Below are 22,044 nucleotides of genomic sequence, written 5' to 3' on the forward strand. Positions count from 1 at the left end.
TACACTAAATGAAATTATTCTCCTTGCAAAATAAGAAAATTTTGCTAAAAAGGATAAACTACAAAAAGCTGTATGATTTTGATTTAATTAATATGTTAGGACCGTTCACGTATCGTTTTTATTAAGATTTGGTGTCAATGCATCTAGATTAGCACCTAACCTCTTTAATAACTTCGAGAAACCTTTGAAAATGTGTATAAAGGTTAAAATTAAATATATTGCAGTTAGATGAATAGTACACATCATAATTTAATTTGTATTTTTACTAAGATTTTTATTAATAAGGCATCTTTAAGGTTATTCCTGATGATATAAATTGTTTTGTATAACAAAAGCTAGAATTACTTTTTAAAATTATAACACCAATTTTTCTATATACATACAAAATAAATGCTTAAGTTATAATTAGTACTAAAAATAATGAAAAATTATCTACAACTGTTTCCTGTAATGCAATGATGGTCTAGGGAGCCCACTTCTTTTTATATTGGTAACAAGCTTTGATTCAGTTGGTTTAACAAGTTTAGATGACTTCGTTTTGACTGTAGCATTTATTTCCTCATTTGTCGCTGGGTCAGAATTAAAGTTATTAATATTTGAGCAATTGGAATCAATTTTGACAATTTTTTCACTATCTTTTATAAACGTTGTTTGTAGGGCGTTTAACTTAAAAAGAAAATAAATAATTGGGCAAATAAAGATCATTACATGAATTATTTAATTAGAAAAATAAAATAAAACATTAATAGAATTTCAATACCTCTGTTGAAACTCCCTTACTAAAATAACCTGAAGATGGTCGTAATAAACCACTTTTCTTTTGGATGTTTATAGGCCGTAACATTGGTGTTGCTTTTAAACAAGATTCCTTGAGAAAAAACAAAAAAAAATTGTTACGAACATAAAATTAGTGTTAATTAAATTTTAAGATTTACATTATTTTTTGACGGATTGTTCTTTACGTTTGTTGCTTGAAATGTTGATGAAAAATTGTTTTCTTGCGTTTTCGGTTGAATTTGCAAAGATTGCTTTCTTACTCCAAAACCAAAATTGTTGCTTGCCAAGTTATGAAAAGATTTTGCTTTGGTGCCCATGGGACTTTTTATTTGTTTAACTGGTGCAGGTACAGCGAATTTAAAATTTGCATTCTGTTCTGATTTGGCTGTACTTTCTAAATTCGATGCAGATATTGCTTTTCCCAAATTTTCAATTTTCGAAATACGTTCATATTTTAAATTTTTTATGGTTGCCTGACCTTGTGGATCTCTTATTTTTGGGTTATATTTATCTTCGAATTTCAATGGTTCGTTTTCAAAACTTGAAATTTTAGAATTTTTATCAATTTTTCCAAAAGCCGTTGGATTATAATGTTCAGTCTCATTTGATTCCAAAATTTCTCCTTTGTATTGATCTATAAGAGGTTTATTTATTTTTATGGTTTTAAAACGATCCTCATTCCGACAACGTTTTGTTTCATTTTTTTTCTTTGTATCTACATCTTTTTCATCATTTGATTCATTAACTATTTGATTTTTACCTCCAATATCTTCGGCAATATTTTCAGAAACATTTGATTTAACAAACGTTAAATCATTTTTTGATTTTTTTTCGTTTTCAATAATTTGGTTATTATTTTCTGATTCGTTTTTGATATTTTGATACAAAGTTAAATCGTCGTTCAACCGTGATCTTCTAGATAACAAACGACCATTTTCTGGAAATGGATTGCCGAATTTTTGCATTGGTTTTTCAGAAACACTTACCACTTTATCAAATTTGTGTGAATAACGTTTTTTAATAGATTCTAGGGATTTTTTCATAGCATCTTCTCTGAAGTTATCGACTTTATCAGACAAATCTGTGAATTCATCAATATCTAGGTTATCATTTTCAAAACTATTCTCTACAGGTCTTTGATTGCTATTATTTCGCGGCGACTGTTCGATTTCTTTTTGAATTTCCAAAGGAATATCAAATATGTTTTCATTTGGCGATAATTCTTCTTCATTTATTTCTTTTTTTAACTTTTCATTTTTAATAAAAGGTGTTATAGGAGAGAAATCGACATTATTATCTATTTCATTTACGATCGCTTTTTGTGGAGTTGAAGTATTTTTTACTGGGATATTTATATCAACTTCAAAAGTTGAGTTAAATTGAAGTTCAGCTTTTGATTTTCTTAAAAATGTCTTATTTATATCTGCAGATCTTTCATCTGGTTCGCTTTCTTTTAAAATATTTACAGAGTTATCATAAATAGTAGAATTTCGTTTTTTGAATGTATTTGACATTATTTGAGTATTATTTTGAAAACTGCTCCCACTATTGTCTATCTCAGGACAATTAGGTGAGTTTTCTTTTGTGCTGTCAGTTAATAAATTAATATTTTCCTCTATGTCAGTTTTTTCGCTTTTATAATTTTTTTGATTATCTTTTGAAACAGACGATTTCATTGTTGTATCATTATAAAAATCGTTTGGAATATTTTTTTCGAGCTTAAATCTACACTCATTTTCAATATTATTGTATTGTTTTAAGTTATTTTTAAAAGCAAAATCTATATTTGAATCGATAAGAGATGTTTTAAAAAAACTTATGTTAGAAAAATCAGCACTTGTTATTAAACTGTTTGCCATAGTTTCACTTTCTAAATTCATGGAAGAACATATTGAATTAGGCGGAGATACATCATTTAAAAAACTTTTTTGAATGTTTGATACCAGACCACCAATTTTCATACACATCCCACTTTGATTTTCTTGAATGTGAGGACTCTAAAATTAACAATAATATTTACAAAGTTGCATGGATATTTTCTTTATAAATTGTAAAACTACCTTTATTTGTGATCCATCAATGGAATTTCGTATTACAGATCCCTTGGGTCGTGTAAATGTTCTACTATCAAAGGCATCTAAAAATAAAAAACATAAAATTAAGTCTTAAAATGACATTTTTTTTGGACATGAACATGAAAGTATTGATGTTTTGCAAACCTTTTTTATTACTGCCTATTTTCCATTGTCTCAATATATTTGTAACATCATCTTGTATTTTTTCTTCAAATATTCTACATTATTGAATGCATAAAAGAAGTTCAGAAAAATTATGAATAATAAGTTACTTTAAAAATTAAAGAGTGCAGAAAGTTATAAGAAATAGAAAGTTATGAGAGACAATATCAATTTTATTTTTGTAGATTTATGCAAAAAAAAAAAATAGTTTTATAATTTTCATAGAAACTTAGTCACAAAAATGAAAATTTTATTATGTCAAAAGAATCATTTATTTATGTAGCACAAAGGTAATATTAAGAGTAAAATACACAAAAATATATTCAAAAATAATTATAATTTATTACCCAAAATCGTCTTCGATTTCATCAATATCCAAAATATCCATATTTAATACTTTTCGGCTAAATTTTGTGCACTTATTTTAATGTTTTTTACAATTATATGAAAATAACTTAACTATAAAAAAAATATGAAAAAATTGATGATGTGTGGAGAGATTTTCGTATTGGCATATGATTGAAATGTCAGAGTATGATCAAATTGTCAGAAATGAAAAAGTACACAATGCACATATTTTCTCTCCAAAATGAATTTGAAAATTAATTGAAAATGAATTTATGCAAATGCTTGACTAATATCAAATTGCACCTTTTTCCACAACATTGCTTTTGTTTATTTGGGTAGTGTCATCACAATATTTCGATAAACTTGATTTTGAAGGAATGCAATTCACTTTACTTTTCAGTATATGAAGTTTAAGAAGTAAAATAATTTCTTTTTACTTTACTTCTAGTAAATTTCTAAATAAATTGTTTTCCAAAAAAAAGTGAAGTAAAATTAATTTAAATGCTGAAATTTTGTAGGTAAGTGTGGAACAATGGATTATTGCTGAAACAAATAGCAATTGTGTAATTGTTATTGTTTTGTTATTTACTTACATTTCCAACTTTCACTTGTTAACGTTTCAAAAGTAGTAGTAAATTAATAAATTTAAAAAATTATAATAAATTTATAAAATTGACTTTTTTAGAATGTACTGCACATTATTTTTACATTTATTTATTATTTTATTTCTTAAACATACAAATAATTTATAATTTAATTTTATATACAATGAAATTTATCTATTTAACAACTCGTTAAATATTAAAAAAAAATCAATTCCGGACAATTTACTCATTAAGTTTTAAGTATTTTTCGTCAAATTAATTTGATATTAAACTGAGTTATATCAGGTTTCTGAGGAATTCAGATTCCATCGTAAATTTTGCGTATTTTAAAAAACTTTTTAGATTCAATTACAATTTATATTTATGCTAGTATGAGTGAATCAGACACTTACCAGCACATAAGGTTTGTTTTTACATTATCCTACAGCCATAACCTAAAACTTTTTATTGACAGTATTTAAAAATATTTCAAAATAAAAGACACATGATGTTTTTTTATGTATTATTTCAATATATTTTTATGTATTATTTATGTGCGATATCGTTGGAAAGATAGGGAATACAGAAAAGATATTCACTCAGAGAGAAGAACGTATGAGCACAGACTGAAAGACTTTTAACAACTGGAAATATGAGAATGTAATCATTTTCCCTCATTTTTGTTCAAAAAGAATTTTCCCAGAGACTTTGCATGCAAAATCTTTATAAAGTTTTTAAAATTTTTCTTACAACAGACAGACCTATTATATCAGTTTGTTTTTTTTAGTTTAGTATATCTGTAAATTTTATTCATTTAAAAAACAAAAATTGCCCGATGCCATCAGTTTGATTTAAAAATTGAATTTTTCGATAGATTACAATAAATTAAATATTTTAAAGTAAGTATACCAATTAAATAACTTTAAAAAATGTTGACAGTCTCTGATAATTTAACATCAACTTATTAAAAGTCTGTCATACTACGAATGCCAAAAATATTGCAAAATATGAAGCAGGTGTATCAGTTGGACTGGGAATTGGGATATAAATGCTTTCATGTTGACAAGAACTTCTTATGAATATTATGATTAAATTAAAAACTTTATTGAAACAATAAATTTTAGACACAAAAGAGAAAAATATTAAATAAAACTAATCTAAATTTTCAAATTTATATTTTATATTTAAAAGCAATAATGGTAAGTAATTTTTCCTCAGTTTTATATCTTTTAATATGGCTTGCTCTATTAATAGAAGCAACTTGAATAGTCTATATTAATCAAACCTATTAAATTTAAGGCAATATTTGGAGCACAGTTGGTTATTACCTTAATAGTTGCTAGTATTATACAGAAGTTACATTCACATTTTTCATTCGCTAAGTGGATATTATGTTCAACTGGTCTAAGGTATTTAATCTTATGTATATATTAAATAAATATAATAAAATATTTTTTGTTGTGTTTAAAGGAGATATTTACATCCTACGGACGATCAGTTAAAGAGTCTTGCTAATGTACCAAAAGAGAAAGGTAAATTTACCAGGGATAAGCAAAATAAAAGCTTTCATGTTCCTAGAAATCTAGATATATGCTTAGAAAGTTCTAAAATTACACCATTAGATGTGGTTCATTTAAGATATTTTACAGAATATCAATGGCTAATAGGTAATTTAATATTGTTGTTCTATTGGGTCCTTATATAATTATTGTGAGGACTTTTATAACAACGGTTACTTATTTCCTTTAATAGATTTCAGCATATATGCGGGAATAGTTTACATAATATCAGAAGTTTACCAATTTAACTTTCCTTTACATAATGAAACAAATTTGAGCATGGTATGGTGCCTTCTTGTAATATTTTTTTCTCTGTAGGTCCCTCTTTTTTGTAATTAAAATTAATACTAAAATCTTATATTTCCAGAAAACTTTTAGGAAGCTTAACTGTGTTGTATTTTCAAAATGATGAATCAATGGGTGAAAGATCTATGTGCATTGTAGCATGTTTCTTTTACATGTTAGTAGCAATGATCGTATTAATAATAGACGAAAACGTTTTAGAAACTGGTTTGGAAACGGCATATAGAAGTTTTAACGAAAGCGCTTCTGAGTTTTTAATACAACAAGGACTTTCATCCACGTAAAGCATAACCAAGAAAATTATATTGAAATATTAATTATTTCTTTTTTAGAGGTCCAGCTTCGGCATTGGTTCTAAAATTTTTTATAGCATTTGGTTGTGGTTTATTAGGTTCATTTTTCACTTTTCCCGGCCTTCGTATGGCAAGAATGCATTGGGACTCCTTAAGGTAATTTACTTTTTGTACAAGGAACAGTTAACGAAATTAATATTTATTTATGTTATCATGTATTATGTAATTGAACTACTTACATGGTTTTTGAAACCCTTTTTTATTAGTGCCTGTATGTATTGTTTTAAAGTATTGTTTGAATAATGACAGTTACTTAGGGTTTACCAGGCTGTCTATGCTATACCTTTTTAGTTTTGGAAAGTTGGTTATCGTATTGCATAATGTAATGAATTATTAGTATATTGTATGTGTTAGAACACTTGAAAAGAATACTTTAACCTTTTGAGTAGCGTATAATAAACTATGGGATCGCATTACTTCACTTGAAATGAAATTGAAATTTCCAATGAATATTATAATTTACTTTTAAAAGCTTTTGTATTCTGTATTACAGAATACAAAAGTCTGTATTACAGAATATAAAAGTTTGCATTTTTTAAAATAAAAATAACTTCAAAAAATTATAAACCTTCGTATAATACACTTAATTTTAGTGAAGGAAAGTGTGTTTTTTTTTTTTGGAGTTTTAAACAATGGTGTTTGCAAGTGGGCACATGTTAAAAGAGGTACTTACTCAGTCTTATTTAAAAAAAAGCGGTTACAAAACTTAAGTGTTCATTAATTTAGGGAATCAAAGTTAAAATTATAATTTTTCAAATCAAAAGTTTACTTTTGTCGAATTAAAATTATATTTTATTCTTGTAGGTACTGTGCAGATAATAAAATGCTTCAACTACTTTTGAATATAAGTTTAATTTTACCTCTTGTTATGGTGATATTATGGATACGACCAATTAGTCGAGACTACTTAACGGTGAGAATATTTTCTGGAATGGATAAGCCATTGTAAGTTTTTATAATTTTTTTAAATTATTTTTTTTCTTTAATTTTAATGTTATTATGTCCGTATTTCCTATGAAAAATTTTGGCTAGAATGACATCGGAAAGCTTTGAAACGATGAGAATCTTTATTGTTATTTTAATGGTAATTTTGAGGATGTCTTTAATGCCAGTATATCTCCAAGCGTATTTAAATTTAGCACAAGACCGTGTAGAAGATTTAAAAAAAGAAGCTGGTCGAATAACAAATGTAAATTTACAAAGAACGGTCTCCTCAATATTTTTCTATCTCTGCGTTGTGACGTTACAATTTGCAGCACCGTTGATTTTCTGCTTGTACCTCACTTTCATGTATAAAAATTTAGGCGGATTAAGTTGGACTGGATTTCTTAGCAAAAATGTTACTATAAATACTTATGATGTAGCTGAAGGAATGTGTGATGCAGCTGGAACTGGTGAATCCATTAACTCGGTTATAGAAGAAAGCATCTTGGACAATAACTATAATGAATTGAATATTATAGAACCTGCACATTACTTACAAGAATCTTGGCATAGTTTAAAAAGAGTAAATTTATATTAGTTTGTTTTCTTCCCTAAATTAAAGTAAATTGTCTGATTTTTGTTAAGGTATTTTCTACTACAGTCTGGAGAGGTTTTCTTGGTTTTGCAACATGGTGGAGTTACTTCACGCTCTTCGCAACTTCTTCGATTGGCATGTTATATCAGTCATATTTTAATAAAACGTAACACAAATAATTAAGTTTCAAATACAAGAACTGAGTTTGTTATTTATTTTTTTAAGAAAAAATTCATTTTTTAGGAAAAATATTTAGAATAAAGTTTTTCAAATGTAAAGTCAAATAGAGCGTACATAAATACATATCTTATGTACGTTTATTACAGTTTTATCGAATAATGTAAATTAAAATTTCGTTTGTTAAGTCCATAAATTGTTTTAAATAAATCTTATATACATAACTATAGCAAGAAGATTGTTTCATTTACGTTATTAATGTGATTCATTCCTTTTATTTTTAGATGTATGTATTTCTCAAGCTATGTTTGCATAAAAAAAATATTGCTTGAATAAGAAAATTTTGTGTTCATTGGAAATGGATTTCCATGTGAAATAAAAGTATCGAATGGTGTAACGCAAAGTTAATTTCTAATTTTTTAAACATTCTTTCATTCAGAAGCAGTATTTTTAGCAACATTAGATTTAATGGAAATGTTGCGAGAAGACCTTAAGAATAAGATTGCTTGATTGAATTAAAAGGAAAAATGTTATGGTATGCGAAGAATTAATTAAACTGGAAAAACTTAGGGAAATTTTTAAGATGGTAGCAACTTCAGTTTTTCCTGAACTTTTTTCATTTTAATCATGTTTTGTGTACACTAAGTTTATATACAGCAGAATTTGAAGAAGTGCAGGGCTCAAAAGAAGGATAACTCAAAAAAGTAAGCAACATCATTTTCGCTCAAATAAAAGTTGTTGAAGAAGTTATTTACAATACCTCTGTTTAAGACGATATTCGTCCCAATTCGAAAAAACTTTTTGTATAGACTTGCTCTGAAATATTAAAGATATTTTTCAGCACTTAAAACATTTTTAAGTTTTTTATAAATTTATTTTTTAATACAAAAAATTAAAATAAAAATTTAATATAATTCAGTCCAACTTTTTCGAATTTAAACGAAAAAATTATTTTCTGTTTGCTACAAGTAAATCTCTTTGTAGCAACTTACGCTATCAGTTAAGGATTGTACAACTTTTGAACTCCTTTTTTTCGTCGGGGTCATTTTCTGTATACAATACATACGCCAAAAATTTTTTTTTATTTTGGCGCAAACTGAAGTTTTTAACGTCGCAAAATGAAATTATGCAAAATTTTTTTTCAAAGCAATATGAAATGTCGCAAAGTGAATCGTCGCAAAGCGAGGTATTAATGTATTGTCTACTGACTACTGAGCAGTCATTTGTTACACACTTTTTTATGTTTATTCTTCTCTCATTTTTTAATAAGTTTACACTCGTACTCGTAACCGGTTATTCCATTTGTTTCTGTATATGTTGCCTTAGAGCTTGTATTGTAGTAAACTTTTTTTATTTGTTTTTTATTTTTAATAAAATTTTTGTTTTTGTTTTTTCTTACAATTATACTAGAACTAGACCTTTTGACTGATGATGAGTAAATTTTTTTTCAATGTGTTAGTGTGTAAAAACGCGTTAATATTATTTATGCAAATGTATTGCGTTATGAATTAAACTTGACTGTTATTTACCATATCTTACAAGTTATAAAATGCTTGAAGTGATTCAGTTTTAATTTTAAGAATAAAAGCTGGATTGTTGCGCACATTTGTATATAACAATACAAAAACAAAAATGATCATCGATTGGTTGTTTTTTAGAGATTTATAGTATGATAATGTATACACATAATACAAACATTTATATTATAAAATAAATAAAAAATAAAACTGTACATTATATTTTTTACAGATAAACGCATACAACTGTAAATATGTTAGTGTATAATTTATCAGTAATCAGATTTTTATGTTCAATGTTTCACATCAGTCGTGCTAGAAGTTAGTTCTGAGAGGTCTTTAGGTCATAAAATACGGCAATACTATTTTTTAAAATATATTTTTTTCTTTTTTTTATTATAAATATAACGTTAAAATATATTTTAAACGAAACATAATCAAATCAATTAAATTATTTGTTTTAATAAGGAAACCTAATAATTTCAAATATTTATAATGTTTATTTCATTAGGTAAATTTGAAAAGAATATTATGAATAACTATATGTGTAAATTAAATATTAAAGTGTAAATTTGCTTAATTAATTTTATTAAATAAAAATACGTATGTATGTAATAATTACGATCTATATACATATAATATGTATGTATTGATATATTATATTATTAATTTATAATTTTTTTATAGGACTATGCTTTGCCATTATATTTTATTCCAATGCACAAACTCTACACTATGTTGTTGCAAATAATAATATAATTAGTCAACAACAACAACAATATTTAGCTGTACAAAATGATTTACAAAGCAATATTAATTATAATAATTATATAAATCGAACAAATAATAATAACAATAATAATGAATTAAATGATAAACTTTATAGTAATAACAATGATAGAAATTTCAATAATAATGATAGAAATGATGGTTTATTAATTCAAACTCAAGAAAAAATACGTCAAAGAATACCAGAAAAACAATTTAATGAACCAATTGATAAAAATTCATTTACAACTTCAATACCACAAGGATCTCCTGTTTTTGCAGATTCTTTAGGTACCCAACAGAATATACCAGTGAATGATCGTTCTCCAGAATCAGTACAACAACAACAAGAACAACAAAAACCGTTTTCTAATAATAATAAACCGGATTTACAAAAACCAATAATACAAGATGATTTTTCAGATATTTTAAATTCATATCAAAAACCAATAATTCCAGAATTCATTCCAGATTTTGTTACCAATTCAGAATATATAGGAGATAGTTTTGATTGGGCACTTTTAAAGGTATGTCAAAAATATAATTATTTATTAAAAAATCATAATTTTATATTTAAAAATATAATACCATATTAGAAGTGAATTCTTATTAATTCAAATACATATCGTTTTAATTTGAAAAAAGTAAAGAGAAAAAAAATAAATATATACTCGTAGAAACTAGAAATTTGTGTAAAATAAAAAATAAATATTGAAAGCTTTACTAATTAAAAATAAAAAATAATAATTTTAAAATATGTTGCTAATTTTATTATATGCGAAAATTTTAAAATTTAGTTGTTATTTTTTTTATTTTCATATGAATATTTATTAGTATTTTAAATAATAAATATAAAAATTCAATGATATTATAGAACAAAAAGCTATCTTTGTATAACGTCATACTGTATGTATTGAATTATGATTTATAGTGGTTTCTGAGCGCCACTACCGTATTACATATTGTATATTTGTTTGAATGTTATAAGTACACATATGTATAAATAAATTGTAGCTTTCATAAAAATGAATAGATTTTCTAACAAATACAATATTTTTGTTATAACTTATGACAAGCATTATACTCGTGATTTTTTTTTTAATATAACGTTTAAATGGCATACGGCTTATTTTACGCATATTTGTGTGCCTGTCTTATCACTTTGAAATTTTTACTCTAGATTTTAAACAAATGTATTTTCCACAGTTTGTGTAAATAACAAAAAAAAAAGATGATTGCAAGTTTTACAAGTCATTGGCATTCGCTTGAAAAAAAATTAAATCTTAATTTTTTACAGATTTCTTTTCAACAGATTAAATTTTTGTAGAGTTACCAAATCAATTTATTTATTTATTAAAGAAGTTCTCTACATTTGTAAAGTAAAATTAAAATTTATTAGTTTTATAATATTTAAAAATCTTATGAAATTCATTATAGCCATTTTTAAGTATTTTTTTTTAATAAATGTTAAATAAATGTTTTTTTTGATAAAGTATTGTACTAATCGTAATTTTATATTTAGTAATAAAGTTGTATTATTTTTTAGAATTCTAGAGTTTGAGTGACTTCTTACTTTTAACTAGAAAAGAACTAAATTAATAAAATTTTCTGCGCTATAGGTCGTCGTAATCGGCTTCAAAAAAAATTATATGTATATATCCATTTGTACATTATGTACTCATATTTTATGAATGATTTATTTGGAAAGTGACCTAAGTCCATCTGCAATTTTAAATCTAATTAGAAGATTAATATTTTTTTTTATAAAATGTACATTGTTTGTGAAAAAAAGAAAACAGAAATTCAACAATTTTCAAAAAAAAAAATTATTTTCAAAAAGTGATTGCAGTCTTATTAATAAAATAATAATTTTTAATTAACGCGTTATTTTATAATTATAAATCATAATCAAAGCAGGCGTCTCGTGTGTTTTCTACGAAATGCCTAAATTCTAAAAACTTATTTGTAAATATTGCAAAAATCAATTTTTTAATATTTATTAGGTAAATCTAATACCGTAAAATTTTTTTAAAATTGAAACAAAATGTGCATAATTAAAAAAAAAATGTGCTCAAGGGCTTAAAATGTACAAATTTTTGCAAAAAGGTGTCAAAACAAGAACCCTTTGTGAAACGAGTCTGTGAGAAATAATTTTTATATTTACATATAGATTTATCAATATAAATTTTTAACATATTAAATTGGACAATAGCATAACTGCTTTTTTAAAATAATATTCAACGCGATATTATAAATTTTATAAAATTATCAAAAAGATTGCCAAACCCAACCAGTTGTAAATTGAATGAAAAAAATTTCAGATTGCACTTCTTTTTTTCTTTTTAATTTAGTTGGCATCAATGTACATTCTTACAAATTATACATACATACATATATGTATTTATAAACCCTATACAAAATATTGTTATGATATGAGTTGATTCGTATTGAATTAGAATGAAATAAAATTATTATACAAAAAGAGAAAAAAAAATTGGTTAAAATTAATGAAATTAACAAAAGCTTCTACATTATTTTTAAACTAACGTCATAATATTGGAAATTCCAACTTTAATTTATAAAAAAATTAACTTTATATCTAGCCAGTTTGTTTTTTTTTATTTATTTCTTTTAATATTCAATACAATATTTGTTTTTCCCAAAGTGTAAACAGGTTTTTTATTTCAGTGTTAGGATCAGTGTAATTGTTATATTATCGATAAATGTGCACATGACCATACATGTGTACATACAATAATAATAATAATAATAATAATAATAATAATAATAATAATAATAATAATAATAATAATAATAATAATAATAATAATAATAATAATAATAATGAGTGATGATATAATTAAATAAGACCTTGGCCTTCCAAATTTCTATATTAGAATTTTTGGGAAAAAAAATACTTCTTTTATTTTCTTAATAATTTTCTTAATATTTCAAATAATTTAATATTTACAATCTTTGTAATATACTTGTTTATATTTTACTTTTACTATTTATTTTTTGAAGACCTAATTTTACTGAAATAAAATGTGTCTCTTAATTTAGCTTTGAATTACGTTCAATTATCATTTGATATGTATTGTTTCTGTATATTTTGGTCAAATATCAAATAAATCAAAATTTAGTACTTTTTACATTTTTTCTCTTTGCTTCAAATTTTTTATAAGATATTTTTATATATGTGTATGTAAGTGTAAGTGTATATGTAATATATATTTGACAAGAATCAATATTATAATTAAAGCAGTCAAAACGTATTAGAACTAATTTTATTAATTGGTTCTAACGGTGTAGACAAAAACTTTAAAAGCAATTATTAGTATAAAAATCCAATTTTCGTATGAGCTTCTTAGAATATTAACAAATTTAAGGTTATGTTTTTCTTTACAAATGCTCTTTAATTTTTGGCTACAAGTTCACTTTGAAATTCAATATCCTAATTTACATATTATGTATATATAATTATATTATGTATCTATGATACATTATTGTGTATATAAAAAAAAAACCCGATATTTTATTCATATTATATAATTGAATTTTGTTTTACGTATATTTGTGATTAATGATTCATTTTTATTTATATTTACCAAAAATTCTATATACGTGCATTCATAAACGTATATGTATAATAATGAACCTTATTATTATAAGATAACCTATAGAAAGTCAAAGAAAAAATTGATTTGCATATTAATTTACATGTATGTATGTATATAGTGTGTAAAACTATAACGTAAACGATAATAACCTTCCATTTTTAAATATATGTATATGTATACAGATAATTTAATCTTTATTCTTATAAGTTTTAAAGATACCTATATATTAGAAATTTTCTATATATACAAATATTAAAAATAAAAAAAAATAAAAATAAAAAACTAATAATTTGGAAGATCCGAAAAAAAATTACTAAGCTTTCACTTCATCATAAAATTATTCTTTTATCTTTTGAACAATCTACTATTTTTCGTTTGTTTTGTGTTAAGGAACAAAACTTTCTTTAACAGATATACGCTTACAAATCACACATTAGTATTGCTTAAATACATAATTTTTTTTTTTAAGTATAAAAGTTAATATGATTAGCTTTCATCTGTATATACATACATATGTACATATAGTGTCATTTATAATTATTTACATCTTAAAATGTACTTTGACACAAATAATTTTATGGAAATTCCATTTCTCTGAATGACTTATTTTTTTTATTATTAATTTTATTTTGAATAAATAAAGGAATTTCTTGTAAATTGCCGAAATATTAAATTAACAAAAAAAAAAATATTCAATTCTTGGTTTTTAAATTATTAGATTATAAGAAATGATTATTTTCGATGGTTTATAAGCAAATGTTCTTAGAAAGTTGGTATTTATAGATTTTTTTTTTGTGGTTAAGTTTTTGTTTTAAAAATTAATTGAGCTTTTAGATCTCTAGCTTAATAAGCTAACTATGGGTTGTCGATAACATTTTTTTTGACATATTTTCATAATTTTATAATAGATCTAATGTAATAATTGAAAAAAAAATAGGATGTTATTCATTAAATCGCCTGAATTCATATGTAAGAAATCGCCTTATATACCTAAATGCATATTGTAGTTTTAAAAATAATATCTTTCCTCTCATACTAGTTATTGTTTAATTTCAGTAGTAAATTCTATATACTAAAATTTTTAAGAGTAACGTTCAGCATTTGTTATTCTTACTGTTGTACTCATAACATAATAAAATTTATGAAACGGTAGACTTAATCCAAAAATAAGAATTCAAATTAAAATTTATAACTCTTTTAAATTACTTAATTTTGTATATTATATTCGAATGAATATACTCGGCTCAAAATTGAATGGAATCTATCACGAAATATCAACAAAATAATATCACGAAATTTGAGATCAACAATTTTATGTATAAAAAAAAAAGTTATTTTTTTGTTAAAATAGGAGTTTTTAAGTTATACAAGATGATAATTAACACCACATTACTTACAAAAATAAATTTTGAATATATATAGGCAATAATATGAAATATTAAATAAAAATATTTATAGTATTTATTTATAGTAACATTCAATTTCTTCACAAATATTTTAAATTAAATTCTTTTTTTTTGTTTGTGAGTAAATATGCTAATCGCATACAAATTTAATATCTATAAAAAAAAAACCAAAAAAAATTAATGTGTCATTGAATGATACACGTGCTTCATTTAATATTACAATTAATTTCTTATAAAAAGAAAACCTGAAATATTTATTATTTTCTTTTCCATTACAAGTAAAAAGTGAAGATGAATTTTGTCAGAATAACGTTATTAAATTTTTGAAAATAATTAATTTTTAAATTAATTACGATATTTTTAATAATTGAGTTCTATTCTAGCATGATTTAACGAATGAATTTGATAACTATTTATCAAATGTACTCGAACAGACATTTTAACAAATTCATCAAATGTACTCGAGTCTGCTAAACAGACATTTTAACAAATTCAGCACAAATTCACAGTTTTTATTTTATTACTGTAATTCAAAACTGGCAGATTTAAAAATTTCGGAAGATAAACGAAATCTATTAGAGTAAGTTATGTATTAAAAACATATATGACTGCGCCAGTACTTTAGTAGCTGCAAAATCTCTCAAAAACACAAGTATAGTAACATTAAAATTTTTGTAGTCATTTTTTTTCTATTGGTAAATTATTGATTTAAATTATGGACTTAAATTCTAAATTAGAAAACCAAAATAACCTACATTTTCAAAAATAAGTAAATTACTTGCAACTACTTCGATATAATATCGATTATATAATATATATTAACAACATCAAAAGACTTAAGATAAGAAAGCCCTTAAAGAATTTTGATATAAAAATGTATTTAAAGTTCCTATCTTAAGTCTTTTGATTTATCTCTCTTTTCCATTTCATTTTTTGTTCATTTTTTTATATTAGAATTTTCATATTTTCTAATGGATGCGTCCTTTTTACAATAAGATTATTCATTTTTCCAATTGGATTTTTTTTTTCTTAAATTAACGACCAATGAATCTATTACCTTCAGTTGTATTTCATTTATATTTTATATAAAGTTCAGAAAAAACCAGATACGAAATAAGGAAAAATTCTTCTAATTCGAAAATTTCTTTATACAAATTTAATGATAGTTATTCACATTCTTCTCACTTGGCGAGTAAAATAGTGAGATACACGATCACTCCTTTAATATTAAAAAAAATTGACATTAAATATCGATACCTAATACAATGATAATTAAAATTATGTTATTTTTTAAATGTATGTAAATATAAATCAAAAGAGAATATTTAAAAAGAAAAATTTTACGTTTTTATTTTTAGCGTATTTTAGCAAAGGATTCATCAAAAAATATAATTATATCACCATTTTCTATTAAGTTAGTGTTAAGTTTATTATTAGAAGCTGCTGGTAACAATACAGATACACAAAAGGAACTTTTAAATGTTTTGGGATTAAATGACAAATATATTGATGATGTTATTAAAAATCAAAATTTATCCAAATATTGGAATCGGACTATTGAAGCATTATTGGTAAGTTTCATATTATGTATTTCATATTTAGTTTTCCTAATTTACTGTACGTTCCTAAGTTGTACTGTACTTGAGAAATTGCAGTGCAGAATAGGTGTTTTCAAAGAAAAAATGTAATAATCTCAACTGTATAAATTTAATTCATTTAATGTATGTTTAAGAACATAAACCCTTTCTCACGAACCCTGTATATCGCTATATACATATAGCGAAAATTACGCTATATTTGTTTTCAAAAAACAAATGTTCCAAATCTAGCTTATTCATAAACATCGTTAAATTAACGAAATGTAGCGAATATAGTATACTTATAAATATAGCGAATATAGTATACAGAATAAAAACTTTATTGAGGCCTTAATTTAAACGTTCGCTTTGAAAGTGCTTTAACTGACAGAGTTTTTAATTTAAATTAATATTAAATTTAAAACTTAATTAATGATTACAAAAAAATTTTTTGTAAGCATTATACTCAAAAAGCTAATAATGACATATACTCGTATATTACACATAAACAAAAGAAAAAAAGTTATAAAATAAATAAATAATTATTATACTTGAATTCATTAGTCGTAGTAAAATATTAATTGCAAATTTCTGACTAAAACAATAAATTTTATTCACTCCCAGAAAAAAGATGCCAGTTATGATTTGTTATTTGGCTCACAAATATTTGCTGACAATGTTGTTGATCCAACATATAAATATAGGTCGATACTTGAACGTTTTTACCATACCGGTATAGAAATATTACCATTTAAAAATTCTTCTGCTAGTGCTGACACTATTAATCTTTGGAGGTAATTATTTCAAGTAATTTTTCATAAAATTATAATTAAATAATAAAAAAAAAAATCAATTTTTTTTTTAGTGCTAATGCTACAAATGGACATATTAAAAAAATTGTAACAGAGGAACAATTGAAAAGTGCTGTTATGTTAATATTAAATGCAATTTATTTTAAAGGAAAATGGAAATATAGTTTTGATAAAGACGAATCATTTGTAGATAAATTTTATTATGAGGCTACAAAATCAAATAACGTTGAATATATTACAAAACGTGATTATTATAATTTTATGGATTCAAGTAATTTGGATGCAAAAATTATTCAAATACCATATGAGGTGTAAAATTATTTGAATTTGTTTTATATTAATAATAAATATTATATGTTTTTTTTTTATATTAAAGGGTGATAGATTTCAATTAACAATACTATTACCAAGATCTAAAGATGGAATAAATGAGCTTATACATAACATAAACCCAACAATTTATAAAAATTTAGAATGGAGTGCCGATGATGAGACAGAAGTTAAATTAACAATACCGAAATTAAATTTTGCATATGAAACATCATTAAAGGATATTCTAATGTCGGTAAGAATGTAAAACTAACAACTAATAATTTTCTATTGTGTCAGTGTTGCAAAATTATGATTTTTATGATACAATATTGGTACACTGGAAAAGAATATATTAGAATAAATTGATTCGAAAATATACATAATAAAATATTTTATATTTTTTTAGATGGGGGTTCAAGAAATATTTAGTGATCAAGCATCTCTGGCTTTAATTGATAGAGGAGAACGTGTTAAAGGTGTATTAAAGGTATAATAAAATGCATTTAATTTCAAATTTATGCACGTATGTAAAATGAATTTCCTTTACTCGTATATAAAAAAGATAAAAAAATTTATATCGAAAGTTTCCATAAATACTGATGTTATAAACAGCCAGTTGTTTTTTCATTATTATTGTGCAATAGAATAGCTTCCAAATAATTTAGCTGAATCAAGAAGAATAATTGTTAAAAACGCTACTTTTAACCAGTGTGTTACGTTATTTTTAATTGAAATTGTTATTCAATCTTTTGAAGTATGTACATAAATACATATAATGTTTATCACAAGGTATGTAACTTACCTTAGCACTTACTTTTCTTCACAATTCGGTTATTTGTGATTATTTTGATGTTCGGTCATTTTAATTTAAAATCGATTTATTTAATTGAGAGAACTAATATAACTAAAACTAATTACAAAAAATTCATTTTTATTGAAATATAATAGGTCAGTGACATATACCAAAAATCTGGTTTACAACTCGATGAAACTGGTACAATAGCTTATGCTGAAACAGGTAATTTTTAAATGAAAATTTTTTAAATATGCTTCAAATATTTCAAATGAAATTGAATTTTATATCAGTTTTAATATTCGATATTAAATCGTAGAAAAAAAATTTGTTGGAGATCTAAAATTAATGATAATTTTTAATAATAATTTATTTATTCGAATTTATGTTTTATTTATAGTGGCTGCTATTGAGAATAAATTTGGAGGCGGCATAGAAGATTTTAACGCAAATCGGCCATTTTTATTTTTTATTCAAGATATCAAAGAAAAGAAGATTTTGTTTGCCGGAAAAATTGTCAATCCATTACAATAAGACAATAATATTTTTATAGTTTACAATAAAATCTACTTTTGTACTTATGCGACTGAATTAAGAATATGAAAAATTTATTAAAATAATCAAAAATAATTATACATAACTATATACCTTAAATAAATGTAGTTTTATTTTAAAAATTTTAATTGCTTCGTTTATAAGGTCCATTTATTATATTCTTAAAATTTAAATGTCCGTGGATTTGAGCAGTAAGAATAAATTTCAATTAAATACAAAGTCGTCATTTTTTTAAATCCATATGATGTTATGATAAATTATGAAATAAATGTATATTTTTAGTCTCGTTAATACATTTTGTAAAATCTTAAAATTTTTGAAAATATTAGAAATTTTAATAATTTAATAAATCCTTTTATAATCAAATATTAAATCTGTAGTAATATTTAAATTTATTAGAATATTGCAATAGAAACTTTGAGTTCCAATTAGAGTTTTATTTATAAACAAACGAGTTATCTAAAATATATCAAAGTGTTAAAAAAAAGCATTTTAAAATATAAAAATTGTTCAGCTACAAAAATTTGTATTTGAAAAATATACAACTATATATATACCATACAACACTGATGCTTAGATCAAGGATTAAGCGTATCACCAAAAGGCACAATAAACAATATACTAGTCGCAAATATGTAACTATCAGTTTAGCGATCAACAAGCGTCATATTTTACGGGAAAGGGAATGGGAACGTTAAATAGGCGGAGAATTAGTAGTGCAATTAAAATAAAACCACGAACATAAAAAAAAATGATTAACACTGAAACTAAAAAAAACTAACCAGACCCTGGAAATGACCACCAGACATTGGAAATGTAAAAAGAATTCTGTGAATAAATAAATAAATAAAAATGAACGAGAGAAAAGCAATATTATAACAAATTTAAATTACTAAAAAGTTCAGATAAAAGAGAACTCTTATAGAATCAATTACCAAAGAATTAGAATTAACACTCATTCCTTCCATAATCAGTATGATAATAAACGTTAAACAACTCAACTGACCTAAGACTCGTCATATTATTCCTAAAGAAAACTAGCCCGAATGAAACGAAGAGGCTGCGATGATAAACACCAGCTGATTGATATTAAACAAGCTTATTGACAAACAATAATTCTAAGCTCCTGTAATGGCTGCAAATCAATCTAGCAACAAAAATGAAAAAAAAAAGCCACGTAAATTTTTTAAAGTTTTATTTTTTCTTATACTATTTAACATTTACTTTTACATATATGAATTTAAAAGTTAATAAATATTTTTATATACAACACATATTATTATGTGTTTTTTTTATTTATCATACTTAATTAATATTTTTGCATTATTAGCAAAACATTCTTAAAAACTTATCCCATAAAATTAATAAAGAACAATTGTAAATTCTTAAAATTTAATATTTTAGTTTTTTTATTAATATTAGAAATAATTATTATAATATTTTATATATTCTTTTAAACTATAATTATGTATATTCAAATAAGTAAATAAAACATTTCGAGACCATAATTAAATTTTAGTTGTGCTAACAATAAAATTTTTATAAATTTAATAAAAAGGTACATTAATCGAGAGAAAAATTTTTATATTTAAATTAAAGCTTTGTTTTAAATATTTTACTAAGATTTATTGTATTGATAATGTGAAAAGCAAATGTAAGTTTATTTACAAAAATTCTAATTTTACATTTTGTTAAGCAATAGTAAGATTTTCAAGAAGGTTTATATTAAATGAATTTAATGCTCTTTTTTCCAATCATAATAGTTAAATTTTTCAACAAAAGAAAATTTTTTGAGTGAATTACCCGCAAATAATAATGTTGCCTTAAACTCTATTTCCTTTCTTTAAAGTACTCTGCTTTTTACTTTATTAGAAATTAAAAAGTTTATTTTTTTGTATCAAGTAAATTTAAAATTTTTAGATTTTGAATTGATTTATTAAACTTTTTTATAATATATTTTAAACTACATAATTATATTTATTAAGTAAATTGCACTCCTACAAATCAATACTATGGCAACTTCATGATTTTAACTAATATTTAAACTTATTTATATTTACATTTTTAATAAAAATAGTGTAAATAGATATTAATAGCTTGCAATTAATTTTTTTTATCATTCAAGCCTTTGAGTTAATTGGTTGTGTTTTTCGTATCTTAGTTGTTTTATTAATTTTCACTTATAAGTTTTCAATTAACTCTTATTTATAATTGGAAAACCTAAATTTCAATGAAAAATAATTTTATTTATATACGATAAAGCAGTAAATAGTAAATACAAATTTCCTGATATATGAGCTCATTTTTAGCCCCACCATATATTATTACATTATAACACGCTTTATTTAATTTCTTTTTTTTTAAATAAAGAATATATTTATGTATGTATTATAAAACCAGAATGAAATAATTTTTATTGTTCATTTATTTTTCTGGTAGAACTTAAAGACTACGATGCTAAAAAATTATGTGAAATTCAATACATTTTACATATTGAGCATTTATTAGCATTAATATACAATAATTTTAAAAATTTATTTAAATATAGTCAAATCTTGTCATGTTAAGAAAAAAAATTGTTTTTAAATTAAATCAATTGGATGAATTTTGTATATTATATTTAAATAGGTAAGCACATATAGAAAATAATAAAAATGGCTATATGCATTATGTTTTTATGAAAAGATATTTTTTACAATAATATCTAAATTTCTGACTTTACTATTTAAGCATAAAATATAAACAAAAAAACAAAGTTGAAATGATACATATAACAAATATATTGTCGATTTGAATTTTTTTTGTATTACCCAATTTAATATTGAAA

At 23.4% G+C, this 22,044-nt stretch overlaps 3 protein-coding genes across 3 annotated transcripts; 2 read left to right on the plus strand and 1 right to left on the minus strand.

Annotated features, from left to right (window-relative positions):
• Nucleotides 1–258: 258 nt before the first annotated feature.
• Nucleotides 259–3,515, minus strand: LOC129609078 (homeobox protein 3). The gene is made up of 6 exons (XM_055520941.1): nt 3,362–3,515; nt 2,997–3,070; nt 2,838–2,914; nt 936–2,774; nt 761–868; nt 259–666 (listed from the first exon to the last, which is right to left on the minus strand). Exons 1-6 carry the CDS (start codon nt 3,400–3,402, stop codon nt 433–435), a joined length of 2,373 nt encoding a protein of 790 aa, XP_055376916.1. The 5' UTR covers nt 3,403–3,515; the 3' UTR covers nt 259–432.
• A 1,433-nt stretch (nt 3,516–4,948) lies between these two features.
• Nucleotides 4,949–8,074, plus strand: LOC129609131 (transmembrane protein 161B). The gene is made up of 9 exons (XM_055521021.1): nt 4,949–5,145; nt 5,246–5,355; nt 5,417–5,613; nt 5,699–5,819; nt 5,873–6,088; nt 6,141–6,257; nt 6,966–7,106; nt 7,194–7,668; nt 7,731–8,074. Exons 1-9 carry the CDS (start codon nt 5,143–5,145, stop codon nt 7,848–7,850), a joined length of 1,500 nt encoding a protein of 499 aa, XP_055376996.1. The 5' UTR covers nt 4,949–5,142; the 3' UTR covers nt 7,851–8,074.
• A 1,439-nt stretch (nt 8,075–9,513) lies between these two features.
• On the plus strand, nt 9,514–19,320 carry LOC129609151 (serine protease inhibitor 27A-like). Its single transcript, XM_055521048.1, has 10 exons — nt 9,514–9,534; nt 9,607–9,885; nt 10,062–10,669; nt 16,527–16,739; nt 17,370–17,539; nt 17,611–17,866; nt 17,934–18,122; nt 18,276–18,356; nt 18,818–18,887; nt 19,063–19,320. The coding sequence occupies exons 2-10, from the start codon at nt 9,870–9,872 to the stop codon at nt 19,194–19,196; spliced, it is 1,737 nt and encodes a 578-aa protein (XP_055377023.1). The 5' UTR covers nt 9,514–9,534; nt 9,607–9,869; the 3' UTR covers nt 19,197–19,320.
• The last annotated feature ends 2,724 nt before the right edge of the window (nt 19,321–22,044 follow it).

Source organism: Condylostylus longicornis, unplaced genomic scaffold (genome assembly GCF_029603195.1).
Source record: "Condylostylus longicornis isolate FDR11 unplaced genomic scaffold, ASM2960319v2 ptg000038l, whole genome shotgun sequence".
NCBI classification, from domain to species: Eukaryota; Metazoa; Arthropoda; class Insecta; order Diptera; family Dolichopodidae; genus Condylostylus; species Condylostylus longicornis.